The 18429-nt window shown below is 38.3% G+C and overlaps 2 protein-coding genes across 2 annotated transcripts; one reads left to right on the plus strand and one right to left on the minus strand.

Annotated features, from left to right (window-relative positions):
• Positions 1 to 3816: 3816 nt before the first annotated feature.
• Positions 3817 to 8671, plus strand: LOC140801269 (probable sodium/metabolite cotransporter BASS5, chloroplastic). Its single transcript, XM_073156290.1, has 8 exons — positions 3817 to 4028; positions 4099 to 4256; positions 4391 to 4521; positions 6530 to 6723; positions 6809 to 7061; positions 7423 to 7676; positions 7762 to 7844; positions 8293 to 8671. Exons 1-8 carry the CDS (start codon positions 3944 to 3946, stop codon positions 8365 to 8367), a joined length of 1233 nt encoding a protein of 410 aa, XP_073012391.1. The 5' UTR covers positions 3817 to 3943; the 3' UTR covers positions 8368 to 8671.
• Positions 8672 to 11459: 2788 nt separating this feature from the next.
• Positions 11460 to 12641, minus strand: LOC140801125 (two-component response regulator ORR5-like). Its single transcript, XM_073156133.1, has 5 exons — positions 12509 to 12641; positions 12364 to 12413; positions 12200 to 12277; positions 12046 to 12116; positions 11460 to 11547 (listed from the first exon to the last, which is right to left on the minus strand). The coding sequence occupies exons 1-5, from the start codon at positions 12639 to 12641 to the stop codon at positions 11460 to 11462; spliced, it is 420 nt and encodes a 139-aa protein (XP_073012234.1).
• Positions 12642 to 18429: the final 5788 nt, after the last annotated feature.

The following is an 18429-nucleotide window of genomic DNA, read 5'->3' on the forward strand; positions in this document are numbered from 1 at the left end:
AAGTTTACTTCCCTATTCGGGGGTAATCCGAGGAGATCATCTAGGAAAACATCAGAAAATTCTCTAACAACTCGGACATCTTCTAATTTGATCGTTTTAGAAATAGGCTAGCTAAGACACATGTGCATCCTTTCTTTAATAATTTGCAAGCTTCAAATGCGGAGATTATCTCTATCGAGTTGGTGGATTTATTGCCCTTAATTCTATATTCTGCCCCATCAGCTAAATTCATCACAATTTTCTTTCTATAACAATCAATGTTGGCATGATATGTAGCTAACCAATCCATCCCCGAGATAACATCAAAATCTATCAGCTCTAGTGGCAAAAGATCTACTTTGAACTCCCTATCCCCAAAGCTAACTGTACAAGATTTATAAGCAGAATCAATAACAATTGTCTCTCTTACTGGTGTGGCAATCAATAGAATATCCTCTAAAGGTTCCATTAGTATATCGGCATGACAAGCAAAAGAATTTAAAATAAAGGAATGTGTGGCACCCGGATCAAATAAAACTCTTACTGTATGAGAAAATAAATTCAGAGTACCTGTGGCCACATCATTAAATGCCAAAGCATCTTGCTTCGTCATCGCGAAGATCCGACCATTCCTAGACTTTCGCCTTGGCTGAGAGGGTCCAACCCCTCTAGTTCCCCTACCTCGCACAACAGTAATTGAGGCCCTAGAAGGAGCAGCACCTGAAGATACCCCAACGGTAGGGATGAAAGTGGAGGCGACCCGAGGATAATTACGATGCATATGACTCGGCTGTCCATACCCGAAGCCCAGCACCACTTGCAGGATGCAAATCAAGAGGAGGAAAGAAGGGAAGGAGGAGGAGGAGGAGGAGGAGGAGGAGGAGGAGAAGAAGAAGAAGAAGAAGAAGAAGAAGAAGAAGAAGAAGAAGAAGAAGAAGGAGAAAGTTGGGAAGAGGGTTGGGCCACAGGGGAGGGGTACGGTCACTGGTGGCCACTCAGCGGCCGGCCTCTCACCAGCGGCTCAAACTTTCGGCATCTCGAACGGCAACCGACAAAGAGGAAGAGCGAGAGAGAGAGAGAAGGAAAGAGAAGAAGAGAAAGAGACTTACCGGCGGACAGAAGGGCCAACAGCGGCTCTTCCCGGTGGTCGATAAATATTTGCGGACTAGAAGGAGAGAGAGAGAGAAAGAGCTAGAGAGAGAGAGAGAGAGAAAATGAGGGGAAGAGAGAGAGAGAGATATTGTTAGAGAGAGGAAGAGCGGGTCACGCAGCGGCGGCAGAGTGGCTAGTGGGCCGGGTCCCACCTCCACGTGTCGCCGCGGCGTGGAGAAGAGTGGCTCGGTGGAGGTGCGTGGCACCCCCACTGCGCCATAGCATGCTGGGCACGAGGTCGGCCACAGCGTGGCCGGTAGCGTTGTGCCCAGCAAGTATAGTTGTTGGTTTTTTTTTTACCCTACTTGGGTTGTTACAGAACTGATCGGGAAGGCAAGAAGTCAATAAGCAAGAAAAATATAAAAGCCTAGCCCAACTCTTGCATAATGGAATCCCAAGAAGCCCTAAAAAACTCAATCTGAAAGCTATTAGACCTAGAGGCTTTACCTGATGATAGATCGCATAAAGAAGCCCAAATTTTATCCTAGGTAAAAGGGGCCAAGAGGTCATTATGACATACCGAAGGGGCGATAGAGAATCCATAAAAGGTATTAGCCAAAAGGACAACTAGAAATTCATGAAGACTTTAGTGATACAGTCATGGTCCTCAATAATATCATTGGACAGTAGGTGCAGAGAAGATATGTCTTGTGCCTACGGATTATAGTGGTCTGGTGGAAGAAATGGGTATTTCAATACCCAATTGTCACTAGCGTCTAGCCAAACCCTAGTAGTTATGCACACTGTGGCATCTGGATCACTAAACCCCAACTCCTCCTAATTCGAATTAGCCACAAAGGATTAAAATTAGCGCACATGTGAAAAATTAATAATACTAACACTATCATGTAAGTCCTTAGGATTGAAAATTATATTAAAGCCACAAATCACAAACTATGTAAAATTGGGGAAAGCAACCGTATATATGTTCCCTCTAAAGAGAAGAAGTGAGAGCAATGAATGAAGTAAAGAGGAGGTGGAAAACACGGAGCTTGAACAAGCACCAGATTTAAAGAACAAGGCTCGAATTTGGGTAATGAACTAGGGGAGAGGTTATATCAAGCCATACCCTATCTACCTTAAGTAGAGAGGAGTTAGAGCCACGCGGCCATAACAAATATATTATTATGCTAGCGAAGGATTCAAATAGAACATTTTTTGTGATATGCACATCAATGAGGTATCACTTATGACTAGCTTCTTAATTTCATGTGTTATTATCTTACTGTCGTATTGATAGTGATCCTTAGTGAGTGAAGTATTGAGACAAGTATGTGAATCATTAAATCTTACAATTTCTCATATCCTACGACCTCTTATGCGACCGTGCTTAAAACCTCTATTGATATATATTATTTTGTCGACACTTTACATATAATATTATTAAGTTAGTTTTTAACTTTGTATAGGTAGTGCGTGGTGATTGCATTTTTAATTCAAATATATTTGCATCTCAACTTTGCTTCTAAACAATATTACAGCACATGCTACTTGGAAATAATTAAATTTATATATTCAAGTAACACTTAGAGGCAAATATTTTTGTATATCTTGTCAATCTATTTCAAATGAATTAAACCCCTGAGTGCACTGTAGGGTCTCAAACTTAGTCTGTACACTCCTACCTATCTTGTCATCCAAAATAAACTTGGGTTATTTGGTATACCAACATATATAAATAAACACAAATTCCAACTAACATAAGATCTAAGAACAACTACAAGTAGTTCTTCATAAAAATATGACCAAATTAAGGTAGGTTTACGATACAAATAACAGTTGGAAAAGATTAACAGGAAAAATAAGAAAACATGAAAAATCCAGAGCCCAAGTTAACAAAAAAAAAAAACCTAAAAGGCTTAAAACCTAAATTACACCGTACAAATATAAATTGATGAACATTTTCATAATTTAAGCATGATTTCCATATAAATTACATTATACTAAACTAGAATAATGTAAGTATAATTTCCATTATCAATAAACATTTTCACAGAGTTAACCTCTAGTTCGGAGCTAACCCTGTGCAAAAGAGGATGAGATGAGTTCTTCCTACCGCGGGCGTCACGAACCCTTATGCAAAGATGGAGGAGGATGAGAGCATGACCAAGAAGACCGGGGATGAGAAGGAGGAGGACGATGGCACTGAGGATTTTAGTTAAAAGAAAGGCAACAACAATAAAAGTGAAAAAATAACTAAGAGGCCCACATGTTATATAAGTAAATTATTGATTAAGTTAACAATTAAGTGAAATGTTGATGCGCACTATATTTTTTTTACTCATATAAAGTCATCGTCCAGTCAATAGTTTATATAAAATTATTTTACTATTCAAGCATTTTATATAAATTATTTTCTCAAGCAGTTTACATACACCACTTCATCGTTGAACATTTTATATACAATCTAGAAAGTAGCGTTATACTTAAAAGTTACTATTGTGGTGTTAATTTGTATATAGATGTCACTAATCCAATCGATAATTTTGCTAAATTGAATCCAACTCATATTTACATTTGGAAGTGAACTAGAAATAGGCACAAAAAAAAAGCCCATGGATTCAATTTCCTCAAAATATCTCACTTTCTTTTCCAATTATTCCATTTCCTAACAAAGCCCACGGATTATTTATTATTCTAATCAATAATCATACTACTTCAGCTTTAATGGGATTAGGCCGAATAGTTCCAAAACCAGTGTATCTATCGTTCATTCTCCCAGTCTTCCGGCTTTCGAGAAGAACTCAAAAGAACTCCCAAGTCTTTCCTTTGAAAAAAAAAAAAAAAAAAAAAAACAATCTTTACCCCCTCCATGAATCCCAATTCCATTGCTTTGAGGCGGCCCATCTCCTCCGCCTTCTCTCCTCACTCCTCTGCTCTCCTCCGCCATCGAACAGGTCTCCATATCTCTCTCTCTCTAGGATTTTGTCTCTCTCTCTAATGAGTTCTCTTCGCGATCTCGTCCAGATTCCGTCTCTTTGTCGCTTCCGTCGTCGTCTTGCTACCTCTCACGGCGGAGACCGTCGTTTCCCGTGTTTTCTAAGCGGAGATGCGATTGCGCAAGTGCAGGCGGATCGTTCGAGCAAGATTCCTCCACTGGGGAAGATGCATTGTCGCCGACCCAGGTGGTGGATTTACCCAAATTGTCGTTTCCTTTGTATTGATTTGCTATGTGGTGGCCAATCTTATATCCGGAAATTGATCGAGTGACTGTGTTTTTGATGGGCGATCTTTTCGCTGATTGATCGTTTTGTTTCAGGAGGTACAGGATCGGAAAGTTGATATCCTGAAGGCACTAAAGGGGGCAAACTCCGTTATTCCCCATGTAGTACTGGGGAGTACACTTCTGGCGCTTGCTTACCCACCGTCTTTTACTTGGTTCACAAACAGGTCATCTACATTCCTCACTTGAATCGGCTGATAATATCAAGAAGTAATTATATAGTGTTCTTCTCGCTATGGTAGTGTATAGTATATAGTGTATACTCTTCAATGTTGAATGTCCACTACTGAAAATTTAAATTCGCAACTCCTGGTGTAAGTCACTGACCCACAACTTCAATGATTTGAGGTGTATTAAGTTTATGATAATATTCTTGGGCATGAGCTGAGGTGACCATCAATTCTTCCTATGTGAAACTCAATCTGTAAAGAAAAAGGAATCATTATCCTTGATACCATGCCTTTTTATGATATCATCTACACGATATTTGATAAATATGTGTATCCAAGCTTTTTACATGAAGAGGATACGTGCAAGGCATCTGCTTTCCAGGTTCAACATAGGGAGTGACAGCTGCAAGAAGCAAGTAAAATATGGTGACGTGTTTCTTTTTATTAAAATAAAAGATATGAATGGATAAATGACAAGTATACCTAATATAATGGGAAGGCAGACACATATGCTGATGAATGTGGAAGAATCTTGATTAAAGAAAGCCAACTTTGATTAAGGTTGTCCTTTTGACCAGAATATTATTCATTGGTAAGTTGAACTTGCTAGTGCTCCCTTGTTGGTTTTTCTTTTTACAATAAATCCCTTAAAGAACTTCTCTTTAACAGAGAAAATACTTGATGACTGTGGTGCATAAATGTGACTTAGAAGTCTAGGACTCGAGCTTGATATGCATGGAGCAATCTGGGTCCACATACAATCTGGGTCAGATATGTGACTTGAAGACTAGAGAACAAGCTATTGTAGTGTTTAAAACTAAACCAAATTGGTATGGATGACATTTAGAGGTTCTCAAATTTAATGATCATCATAATTGTTCACTAATGAGTTTCAATGGGGGTTGCAATATGTGTTTCTTGGTCATTTCGTATGTTGTATACTTGTACAATCGCATGCCAAGTAGCTTCCTAATTTATACTGTGGGTTACGTCAAATCAACATTTCACTACTTCAGCTCAAAAAGATTGTTGGAAGAAATGCAACAAGTCGCGAACTATAAAAGGCTGTAAGTTTTTAAAACAAAGATTGGGGCCAATTTTCTCTTCTTAATCTGCATCTTTACATCACTTTTGTGGTTTGAATACTGCAATTACAGTGAGGGAATCCTAGTGCACAGAGCTCCAGCCAGTTACTAGAAATTGTAGAAGCAAATAATGCTTCTAGAAGGGAAGGGGATTGGTCACCATTTTTCTTTATTCAAATGGGTGGAAAAGAGGCTAGTGGCTCCTCCTTTTTCCAAAAAGTTTGTCCGTCTCTTAGAATAAGATCTTTTCTAATATTTCTCTCTTTTTTACTCTTTTGTCTTCTTAAATCCTCCACTTCCTTCCATATTGGCCTTCTCCTTGTGACTCTTATAGATCTGAAGAACAGTAGAAAACACTGCACTGTAGCAAATTGTCCCTAATTCCTTCCTTTGCTTCTCTTAAATTTGGTGATCCATAGCTTGATTTTGATATTAAGACCCCTCTTTCCTTATCTTCCATGAACGAAAGACTAGTAGCTGCTTCATGCATCTGCTGTCAGAGTGAATAATGGACAATCTGCTAGCTCTCTTTATTGTTAATTTTGTTTGTTTCTGTACATAATCTACATATTTACTTTCATTAGGAAACCATTTTTCCTCATCTTCCGGGCTTAATTTACTGGAGTTGATATTTTTCTTGCAAATTAACTGATTCAGTAGTAAAAGAATTGAACTTATATTTAAGAATACAAACAAAACTCCTTTAAGATTGGCTTTTGACTTGCATCAAAACTGTGTCTAGAATGCATATACAAAGAATAACAAATTGTTGCTACAGTAACTCAATAATAAAAGTTCTTATGAAGAAATTTATTACTGGGATCTCTTCTTAATATTGATTTTTTGTACTTTAATATATCTCAAGCTTTATGAAGTCCATATGCACTGATATCTAATTATTTATATTAAAAACCTGTCAGATATTATGCACCGGCACTGGGATTCTTAATGTTTGCAGTTGGTGTGAATTCAAGCCCGAAGGATTTTGTTGAAGCAATCCGAAGACCAGATGCAATTGTCGCTGGATATGTTGGACAGTTTGTCATCAAACCTTTGCTTGGTTTCTTTTTTGGCACAATTGCTGTTTCATCTTTCAATCTCCCTACCTCTTTAGGTAAGGGAATGATCTCAACCGTTATCTTGTTTATGAACATGAAAGAAGAATATCACTTGATATTAGCTAATGACTTTCAAGTTAGGTGCGGGAATCATGCTGGTTTCATGTGTTAGTGGAGCACAGCTTTCCAATTACGCAACTTTCCTGACAGACCCTCTTATGGCCCCTCTAAGCATTGTCATGACATCATTGTCTACTGCTACAGCAGCTTTTGTTACACCGACATTATCTTTCTTGCTTATTGGCAAGAAGTTGCCAGTCGATGTGAAAGGAATGATGTCTAGCATTATTCAGATAGTAGTTGCACCAATTGCCGCAGGACTTCTTTTAAACAGGTATACTACTTGCCACAATCAGCTTGTCCTAGACTCAAGTTGTGGGGTGTCTTTTGATGCTTTGGATTTTCTATCCTTGGTAGATCAAACTGTTCTGCTGTAGCATTAATCTGGCAGAGCAATAGTTTACCAAGTATTGCTGTAAATGCCAGTCAGTTATATTTTGGTTGCTGGAGTTAATTGTTCGTGGTATTTTCCATACTAATCAAACTTCTTCTACATAGAATTCTCATTAGTTTTGAAAAGGTCTGCAATAGCTTTATGTGTGTTTCTAATTTCTCATATTTTACTGTATTTCCTCTGATTGGTCATCTCCATGAGGCATGAGGTATGATGTTTGGTGTCTTTCTCTGTTTCGAAGGTTCTTCCCAAAGCTTTGTGCTGCTATTCAGCCTTTTCTTCCTCCACTATCAGTGTTTGTGACTGCCCTTTGTGTTGGTTCACCATTGGCGACAAATATTGAAGCCATTATTTCACCATTTGGAGTAGCCATTCTGCTGCTCATATTTGGATTTCATGCATCATCTTTTATTGCTGGGTATAGTCTTAGTGGTACATGGTTCCGTAAGGCAGCTGATGTGAAAGCATTACAAAGAACCATATCTTTTGAGACAGGTTTCTCTCCTTTCTCATATGTTTTAGGCTATGTTCTTTACTTATGCCATTTTGTTGCCTCATTAGTCATTATTAATCTTTTCAGGGATGCAGAGCAGCCTTCTGGCTCTTGCTCTAGCAAACAAGTTCTTTCAGGATCCGCTTGTGGGTGTGCCTCCTGCAATCTCTGTATGTCACTTGTTCCCTTTGTATCATGGTCATTTGAATTACATTAAAAGGTTACATTACCTTGATATGTGAATTCACTCTCTTATCGTTTCTGCATAATTGGACTTCCTGTAAAGGTCTGATTCCTTAAAAAATAAAAGCATGTGTAGAAATCAAACATCCGGATGAGCTAATGTTGCAGGTTAACTATGATGGTTAGAAATAAGTAGGAGCATCATGTTATCTTTACATTCTTAAAGCTATAGATGCTACATGCTTGTGAGACCACTGGCATGCCAAAAAATTGTATTTGTTCAAGCTGAGCCAAGATGAATTTCCCAATGTGACTTAAATGATCGTGTCCCGTCATCATCATCTGTCTTCATTATTAATGTGAAAAGTTTTATTAATGTGACCTGTAACTAAACCAACTGTGATGGATGTTTTCGTCATTTCTTTGGCGTTACAGGTTGTGTTGATGTCTCTAATGGGATTTGCTCTCGTCATGATATGGTCCAAAGAGGAAACAGGAATCGCAACCTGATGGGGCTTTCTATGTCAAATAACAAGATATAAAGACCTCTCTGCAATTCACCTTGTTGAATCAAATCAAAACGTACACAATCTTTGCAGAATAGGATCTAAGAAGATTGTACAATGTGGATGGATAAGGTACGCAGACTTGAAGGTCACACAAGTAATATTATATGTAGTATAGGCTGGACAGGAATCATCATTGGATCCATCATCCTTGTCATATTTATGTTGCTTGAAAGTCTCTCTTAACCACACACATTGTCTCTCAGTGACATTGTTGAATGGAATAGTAAAATTTCGAATTTGTTACATATGTGAAGGCATGGCTAAGATGTGGATGGTTAGTGCTATACTGACTTGAAAAGGAGCACACATAAGTATATAACACTAGTGGGGAGACCAAGCATCTCGATTGCCTGCATCTTCTCCTTGGATCCTATAGGAGAGAAGAGCCTGCATTAAACAATATACCATCAACAAATTAGACATCCGCAGGCAGACATTCTGACTACAAAAAGCAAACACGTGTGTCTCATAGTAAGGATAGATGTGGATGATTTCCAGCAGTATTGAATTGTTCTCTTATTAGTGAGCAAGATTAAACACTGGACATATGGGTCTAACTACTAATATAGAGAGAAGAATCCTTCCGATGCGAAGGATAACATAAGAAGCAGGGGTTTGATAAGATAAAAATAAATATATATATATATAAGTGAGGTAGTTGTGAGCGAAGCGGGTGCTATGATTCTAAGTATTAAGGCTGCGTTCGGATGCGGAATAAGGATGGAATATGTATAGTTATTCTAAGTTTTAATACTAGAATAAGAGAGCTAATATTAGTATAAACTATTTTAATGTTTAATTCAATACTAGTATAAAAAATAATAATCATATTTGATGTGACATAAATATGATATGAAAGTATTGAAATCGGTGATGTTTAAACTAAACGAAGAGAATACTCTTGAGCCGACGGGAAACGATATTTTAAAAAATTTCTTGCATTATGTGGTATGCGTTATAACCTCACACTGCTCAGGTATGCAAGATAATACCCCCACATTGCACGAGTATATAGAGTTATAAATTCGAACTCGAGTATGCAAAGTAATATCTCGCACTGTGAGGGTATGCAAGGATGCCTTTGGAGAGGAGAGATGAGATATTAACTATAGCTGCTGATATGACTAGTAATTATGTGTTGTCATCTCAAAAGTTAAAATAGTAATATTGAGTTATTAATAAATAAATTTTAGAAAGTTGTATGAAATAAGATTAGAGAAAACGCTGAATTAATATATTTGAATAAGATAAGATATTGTTTAGTTACTGTACACCAGAATAAGAGACTTATTCTATAATAAATCTATTCCTACTTACACATTGTGGGCATATAATAGGTTAGAACGACAGTCATCACAAGCTTGACTCATGAAAACTAGGTTCATGTTAGCAATGGCCACCTTCACATCGCTGGATTTTCTGAAACACAGAACCTACATGAGTAAGACATTATTACTCAAGTATATCCTATCAACCATTCTAATGCAACCCAACTTGAAACAAATGTACTTTGCTATCATAATTGCACAACTTGATAAGTATTCTAATTGGGGAAACATAAAATTCTGATTTATTCGTCAAGAGCCAGACACCAGAATTAACACTAAGCTGAACAAGCTTAAATGAAAGAGTAAATAACATAAAGAGCCATATTTGCATGACCTTGAAGTTTTAAAAAAAAATCTAAAAGCTATTAATTTGGCAGCATTTTTGTAACCCTTCATGATATAACTCTCTTTTTACAGCATTTTTTTTGAGAAGGAAATCCTTGAAATAAGATTCACTTAGTTTTTAACCCTTCAAGATAAGACTAATTGTTCTGAAACCTGGTCACAGCCCAAACAATGCAGAGGGAAGTAGAAAACCGAGCTCCAAATGCAATCAAGTCAGTCATTGACTCAGAGGAACAATTTAATCCATAGTATACACTCCTGGATCAAAGTGAGCACAAAGTTAGAATCAAATAGCAAACAATTAGTTATAGTATCTCCCAGCGAGGAACTCTTTGAACAAGAAGGGTAGATGAAAAAAGAAAGCATTTTGAGTGACCTTCTTTTAGCAGTATAAATAGAATAATTAATGACACAAGTTTTCTAAAGGAGAAAAGTTGTGTTCTTTTTCCTCGATCGTCGAGGTCATGGATTTGGATCGATTTCGATTTTAGTCTGGAATCAAGCAAGGGATTTCAAGGAGAAGCAAAAGAAAGAAACTGTTTAAATTTGTTCACATGAGACCAATCCCATCAAAACAGTGTTGCCGGTAGGCAGAGCTCCACAAACACGTGTGATTCCTCCGAGAAAACCTGTCGGAGTGGAAGGTCGTCCGAATCTGACATGAAACGCCAACAAATCCACGAGAGCAATGTCGACAACTACTCCAACCAAGAGATCAGCAGCGTGCAACTCAAATTCTGCCCATTAGAGTAGCAGCAGAGAGTCCCTCAAGTGCTTCTAATCTCCATTAGAGTAGCAACAGAGAACAGACCTCCATTCCAACTTTTAGAAAAGAAAGGTTGGATCTGCAAGCATTCGATTCCGAAGAATAGAATTTATGATGGATAAGCAAATAAACAAAATACGTATACTTCAATAAGTATGGGGTTATAGCTCAAGGTGAATATATTATAACCAATTTTCATCTTTAGATGCTTTCTAAACAAGAAACAATTTGGAAGATAAGAAGGATCTGAGTTATGCCATTTTCTTTACACCAGACAAAGCACTTGCCACAATTTACACTAAGCCTTTCCAAGATATCTCTTACCAAGATAACCAGATTCTTTTTTACCACATATTATTAATATAAGATTATGTCATACCTTACCATGTAGATAAGATACTCAGCAAACAGAACTTGATATAAACCATCTAAATAAAAGAAACCATACAAAGAGGACTATTGCCCTTGGCATTTTCTTCTTTTTTTTCCCCTTTTCTTTTGAGATTAAAAAAAAAAGAGAGAGATCAATGACAACAACAAAAAGTCCTATATATTCGAGTCCATCAATTAAACCAAAACAAAAAAAGTTCGTCCTCAATGCAGTATACGATTGCACAAACGGGCTACATCGGACGGTCGAACAGGCTTCAGCAAGAAATCTTCGGCTCCTTGCTCCAAGCACCTGAAACCAATTCATGAATGCTTTTTTTTCTCTCAAATATATAAAATTATTATATAATAAAGAAAATTTGCATATAATACTTAATTTTTTAATAAAATTATGGTTTACACCCTACATTTTTATTATTTACAAATTAAATTCTATGATTTAGCAAATATATATAATAAACACCTTTAGATTAGATCAGTTAGTTAAACTTAAGCAAATCTCTAAGTTAAATTAACTAAACTTAAAAAATTACAAAAATATCCTCTACTAAGTCATACTAATGGCATTTTAGTTATTTTAAAAATAACATATCTTTACTTAATATTCTGACATGATTAGTTTAAATTTAATCTAAGATATTTTTTATATATATTTGTTAAATTATATGGCTCAATTTATAAACATAGGTTATAAATTATAATTACCTTATAAAGCAAGGAGTAATATATAAAATTTTCAAATAATAATTATATGGTTCTACTGACAACTATGCCCTTATTGGGTCCTGACCTGTTGATCCTTGTGGGTACGTCCTCGGAGGACATGATCACGACGGGGATTTGCCTCAGATTAGATGATTCCTAATAATAAAATAAAAATGGCATTACTCGTAAATTCAACAACATCTAAACCTTAATATTATAGTTATTAATTTGCAAATTACCTTGATAATTTTAAGGAGCTCGTAGCCTGTCATGCCCGGCATCGAGTAATCCGTGAATACCATATTCACGTTCGGCTCCTACGTCGAATAACTCCATTTATAATCCAAGAATAAGACCAGTAGAATTATTTCCTTCTTTAACAAGATAAAAGTACGTAACTCACCAAAGAGCCCAACAATTCTAGAGCTCTCTTGGCGCTATCCACCGCCGTAACTGTACAAAACCGTCACTAGCTATTAATAACTTCAAATAAAGGACATATTATTCGTGTTCTCTTGGAATAGATAAAGTTATCCAAGGAATAATACCTCGATATTTCGAGCTGCGGAGGAGACGGGTGATGACGGCGCGGTCGACCGAGCTATCGTCCACAGCGAGTACGTGAGGCTTCGCCGGGTTCCCGTCGCCTTCGGTCACTTCAACTCCTCTGGTCGTCGCCATGAGAATCAACTGAAGAACGATATATATATATATATATATATATAGAGAGAGAGAGAGAGAGAGAGAGAGAGAGAGAGAGAGAGAGAGAGAGAGTTGGAAAGGTTGGTAACAATCACCGAATCGCAGCAGAGCCGAGGAAAGAGAGATAAAAAAAAGATCTAGGAAATCGTGTGTATCTTTGCCACAATTAAGGATCCAGAATAAATAAAGCCGCCTCTGAGAGTGTGATGGTCTTCATCATCTCGTATCTTCAGGGAGCAGGAGGATCTGGGTAATGAATAAGCACTATATCTGTAGGAATAGCAGTGAATAAACTCCAGTGAGAGGTTGGATACAGGAGATAACTTGAATTTATTCTGACTGGAGAATAACTTGGCACTGTATCCGTACTATATATATATAATAGATATACTTACATATATATATATATTGATAGATATACTCGCAAGGAAGAGGGAGGAGGAAAATGGAAAAAAAAAAAAAGGAGAATAATACATCTGAGAGTAAATAAATAATAGCATTTGATCAAATCTCTTGGAAAATTCCCTGAGGAAAAGATATGGAGAAATTTATCAAAAACAGCCTTTATTTTGTTATTATTAGTATTTACACTATTCTACTTGGATACTTATCACTTATCATTGACTTTTATATTTTACTTTCAATGTCTCAAAATACTCTAAGTTAATTTTCACCTAACAACCTTTAATTGAATAAATAATGTTCTCCTTTTACCTTTACCTTGATTTAAATAAATTTACTCAAGAGTGTTTGGGTCATTGTGATCTTAGTTAATTTAATTTAATTTATCTATCCATTTAGGCAAACTAATGGCAAGGTGTTTTTAAGACATTGAAAGTAAAATTTTGCAATCAAATCATAGATGTCAAAATAATTGGCAACTTGAGCTCGACTCTATTTGGTCTAGGCTCCGTTCGAAGTTAAATAAGCTGAGCATGAATGCAAGCTGGCTCACGTAGGCTCAGCTCAATAAATTAATATATTATATGTATAAATATTATGTATAATTTATAACTATTAAATTTCTATCTAATGATTTATATTTATTCCTAATAGAATTGAGCTCAACTTAAACCGGCTCATTTAAAGCTCAAATTAAGCTTGACTAATTTAAGATTTTGATAAGATCATTTAGAGCTCAAGCTTAAAATTAGGCTTGACTCGCACTTGACTCGAGTGTAGATGAGCCGAGCATGAAGTAGATTTTAGGTTTGTAATTTATTTTGAAAATCTTAGGTTGAATAATAAAATAAATATCAATATGGTAATATGTAAATAATAATAATAATAAAATAAATGATATTTTTGATAAATTTTCTAAAGATCCAAGAATATTATATGAACATTGATTCCAAAGAACTATCATTCCTCCGGGAGGAACACCGATCTGGAGATTTTAATATTTTATCACGAAGAGATCCATCCAGATTATATTTCTTTCTTAGTCTCTTCATAGCCCCAGAGTATATAGATCAAACTTGAAAGTATAAGAACTAGTATGAATCATAACCAATAATCAATTTATTAAACGATCTAAATTTATAAAAGAATACAAACGATTTATATCAGGCCTAGGGGTGTAAACAAGAGCCTAGACTTGCTACTATCTTGCCCTTGTCTTGAAATGCCTTCCTTCCTCCTATCTTTCTCCACCCCATCATTCTTCCTCCTCCATTGACTTGCTACTATAGCAGAATTGTTGCCGTCACTGCTTGCTTTCCCCCCACTGTTGTAGTGGTGGTTAGCTAAACTTATCAATTGAAATAAAAAAGACTGCAATTAAATTGCAAGCCTCCCTTCCATGGATATGCCTCTACTATGGCGGATCTGCTGCCTCCCTCCGCCCCTCTACGAAGTTTCTTTTTTTTCTTTTGCATTTTGTGTGGGTGTGCTTCTTGGCGAGCCTAGATTCACAATGGTCTGAAGCTAGATCTTTTGTGACAATGTTGTAGCTTGGACATAATTTTTTTGCTTTATTTCTATATGCCTTTTTGGGTTTGTTGTGTTTTTCACTAAGTAGTGAGGGTTTATTCAAACTATATCCCATTTTTCTCTATGTATCAGGCTTGTAAACATCTTATTGGAATGAATAATATATCACCTATTCTTTAAAAAAAGAAAGAGAAAACACAAAGAAAAAATAGTTTTCCAATTGATCATATCGGCATCTTTAGATAGCACAATTGCTTTGAAAGATAAATATTTGCCTAAATAGCATTTCTTTTGAGAATCTTAGCAATGCTCAAACTTGCACAAAACACAGTTTTATTGTAAATTTGAGCACATACTGCAACTCACCTGAAATCTCCTTTGATGACACTAAGCCTATACCTGTAAGTTTAATGGTCACAGCCAAACTATAAATCTCCCATGATGCACTTTTACCTCCAATTTTGCCATCTAAATCCTAATTTTTCTCATACCCTTGTTTAATGCCACTAGAGTGAAGCTTGAAGTATACTTCCCAAATCTCATCGTTGGTGGGTGACAGCAAGGACGACAACGACGAAATTCTTGCTACGCAATTCGAGGTGATTGGACTTGCATTTCTTTATTAGGATTGAGATTTGAATCAAAAGGCCCGAATAAGTAGTGAGCAGCATCAACAAAATGTAGAATAGATTCATATCAGGACATCATTTTTTTCCACCCAGCTCTGCTAGGGTTTTCTCCAAGGTCTAACCCTCTTTCTCCCTGCCGACTTCCTTGATAGTGGGTAACCACTCCATCTCCCTGAAGCCATCCCTAACTTCCCCGGTCTCCCTGTTGTCCTCAGCTCTTCCTAGAACTCTCCCCACCCTGCCTTTCTAACTCCCCCCACTCCACAACCTCCCACCAACCTTTGCTCTTCAAACAGTGCCATTAACCATCAAAACAAACCTCTTCTGCTAGTCCATACCTATCAACCAAAACCTCTCCTCCCCACTTCAAGCCCCAGGCCCACATTATTAGCCTCCACCACCTCCTCTCTTTCCAACCTCTGACCCTTCTGCCCTATCTTCAATGGATAATCAGGCAGAACTCCTTCAAAAATTTTGGAAGATCTCCAAGGCAACAACATGGAAGAATCTATTCCTTTATTGGTGGACAACACTATCCCGAGCCGCAACTCTAGTCTTTGCCTAACATGGAAACTCTTGACGGACAAACCCTTTATTGCTGGAGGCCTGAAAGCTACCCTCTTAAAAGCTTGGAAGGAGGACTAGAATTTATTGAGGTGGGTCGCAATATATTTCTTCTGTCCTTTGAAGACGAAAAGGATAAATGGCGTGTGTGGACCGGCTCTCCATGGTCATTCAGTTGCGACCTCTTCATCCTCAATGCCTTCTACCCCAACTTGCCGGTTGAAAGCTAGAATTTTGACCTTGCGGAGTTTTGGGTGCAACTTTACGGCCTTCCGCTGGAGTACCTGTCACCCTCAACGGCACGGAAGTTGGTGCTCTTGTCCCCACAATTCCTTTGGAAGAAGACAAATGGACTATATTCATCCGTGCCCGGGTGAAGGTTGATGTATCCAAACCTCTAATGGGAACACTATCGGTCACTCTCCTCAATAGAGTGCCAACAGAGATAAAAGTAAAGTATGAACAACTCCCACGTTACTGTAGCTTTTGTGGTCGCATCGGCCATGAAGTGCATGAATGCCTCCATAGAGGTAAACTAGAAATCCTGATCGAGCAAGACTACCTCCCGAGCCTACGAGACAAGCATCTTGGCATGCTTAAACCTCAGTTTATTCAGCTGGGGATCAACTCACTCTCACTAGAGTTGAAAGCCAAAGGAAGCAACGGAGGGAGATACACTCAACAACGGCCGCGGTCGGTGGAGTTCTCACCGCCTAGCAGTCTAGACCTACAACATCAGAGAGGTCTATCCAACATTAACTTGACGAGACAGGATGGAGATAATGTGTCGACATCTAAGCAACGCCGCACTAGAGTCTCCCTACAGGGGGAAGGGGAAACGAGGATTGGAACCAAAAAGCTCCCCTCACCCGGGCACCTTTTGAGGTTCAATCCCTAAGGAATGATCAGATTCAGACTAAAAAGATGAATGGGTGCGAGGGGAGGACGGCAGGCCATCCCCAACCCACTGTTGCGGAATTTTCCTCTCTCATTAGTGTGCCTATGGGTCTCATCAACCTAGAAGCCCCAACCCAAGCTGAAATAGGGCACCACCTTAGCATGCGTGATACAAGGTACCAGGCAAACGTGATCTCCACGTCCAAAACAATAGAGGAAGCACAAAAAAAAACTAGGGCTAATGAGCTACCCTGCAACACCTCCTGCCCAAGCACTAGGACTGCGCCACCACCAATTTAAACAGCAACCACTCATTCTGTTCAAGTGGCCAATTCCTCTCCAAGCAAAAGAAAGGGCACTGAGATAATCAATCCAAGACCATCTAAATCACCTGTCAAGGTCAGTAAAAATGAACCTGTCTTCACGAATGATATGGCCAAGGCAGCAAAGCCAAAGGTGCTGTAGAGCAAGACATGAAGCTAATATCTTGGAATTGTCGAGGGTGTGGAGGCGCCTCGACAGCCAGGAACCTGAAAAAAAATCCTCCACAGTACGTGTGCTAACCTCGCTTTCCTTTCGGAGATAAAGTGCAGCGAGAACAAGGCTTGTGTTATCCTTGACAATCTTCCACTTCAAAACAACTTCTTATCCCCTCTGAGCATTTTTTTCGGAGGATTGTGGCTCCTCTAGGACGATAGCATTCTTGTTGAGATCGTGGATGCTTCCTCTAGCTTCATCAAAGCCAAAGTAACCCACCCTTAGCTCTCTATAAACTAAATTTTTTGCAAGGTTTACGATAACCCTTACCACTCCTCGTCTTCTCCTTTCTTGAATCAAATTAGCATCTTCGCTACCGACTCAAAAATCCCTTGCTGTTTCATTGGAGATTTCAACTAGATTGCTTGCATTCAGGAGAAAGAAGGAGGCGACCATCCAAACTTTAAGAGAATGGCGGCCTTCTCAGATTGGATTAACAAGATGGGCCTTCATAACCTTGGCTTCGCAAGGTCGGTATACACATGGTCCAACAGAAGAGGAGTGTGTTAAACTCATCAAAGAACACTTGGACAGAGGTTTAGCAAACTCCTCCCGGTGCAACACCTTCCCTAATGCACATTCTCCACCTCCCGACAATCTCGAGTGACCACAACCCTTTATTGTTAGACACTCTCCCCCGCAGCAGCTCAGGCAGGCAAAGGTTCAAAAACTGAGAACTAGTGTTTCTCCGAAGACACCTTCTCTAGCTTTTGCACTAAAACTTGAGACACGGTGAGTAAGCCCACTCGTACCCTCTCTTCTAAGCTGCACCACCTTACTAACAAGATCAGACTTTGGGCAAAGAAGGATGCGGGGAGCCATAGAGCACAAATACAGCATGTGGAAGAACAAATCTTACACCTCCAATCCTCCCGAAACTTGAATGATGTTGACTATATTAGAGAACAAATTCTTAGAAGCACCCATGATGACCTCATGATCAAAGAGGAGCAATACTAGCATCAAAGGGTCAAGGTCAGTTGGGTCACTTAGGGAGATAAAAATAATTAATTTTTTCATGCCACAACCACTGCCAAGAAGAGAAGGAAGAATATCACCCGCCTCCAAGTGGGAGAGGAGGAATGGACCCAAGATCCCTTTAGGACTAGAATTGCCTTCGTAAAGCACTTCAAGACCATGTTCAAATCCACAAGTCCGCCATCCATTTTCAACTTCTGTCTTGGCAGATTGAGCAAAGCCACCAATAT

The sequence above is a fragment of the Typha latifolia genome, chromosome 14 (genome assembly GCF_019914945.1).
Source record: "Typha latifolia isolate L0001 chromosome 14, TyphaL0001v2, whole genome shotgun sequence".
NCBI classification, from domain to species: domain Eukaryota; kingdom Viridiplantae; phylum Streptophyta; class Magnoliopsida; order Poales; family Typhaceae; genus Typha; species Typha latifolia.

Coding starts and splice junctions, on each gene's coding strand:
- LOC140801269 (XM_073156290.1), top strand. CDS start 3,944: ATGAATCCCAATTCCATTGCTTTGAGGCGGCCCATCTCCTCCGCCTTC. Junction 7,062..7,422: donor GCAGGACTTCTTTTAAACAG/GTATACTACTTG, acceptor TCTGTTTCGAAG/GTTCTTCCCAAAGCTTTGTG. Junction 7,845..8,292: donor GTGTGCCTCCTGCAATCTCT/GTATGTCACTTG, acceptor TTGGCGTTACAG/GTTGTGTTGATGTCTCTAAT.
- LOC140801125 (XM_073156133.1), bottom strand. CDS start 12,641: ATGGCGACGACCAGAGGAGTTGAAGTGACCGAAGGCGACGGGAACCCG. Junction 12,278..12,363: donor TAGAATTGTTGGGCTCTTTG/GTGAGTTACGTA, acceptor TATTCGACGTAG/GAGCCGAACGTGAATATGGT. Junction 11,548..12,045: donor GTACCCACAAGGATCAACAG/GTCAGGACCCAA, acceptor AATTGGTTTCAG/GTGCTTGGAGCAAGGAGCCG.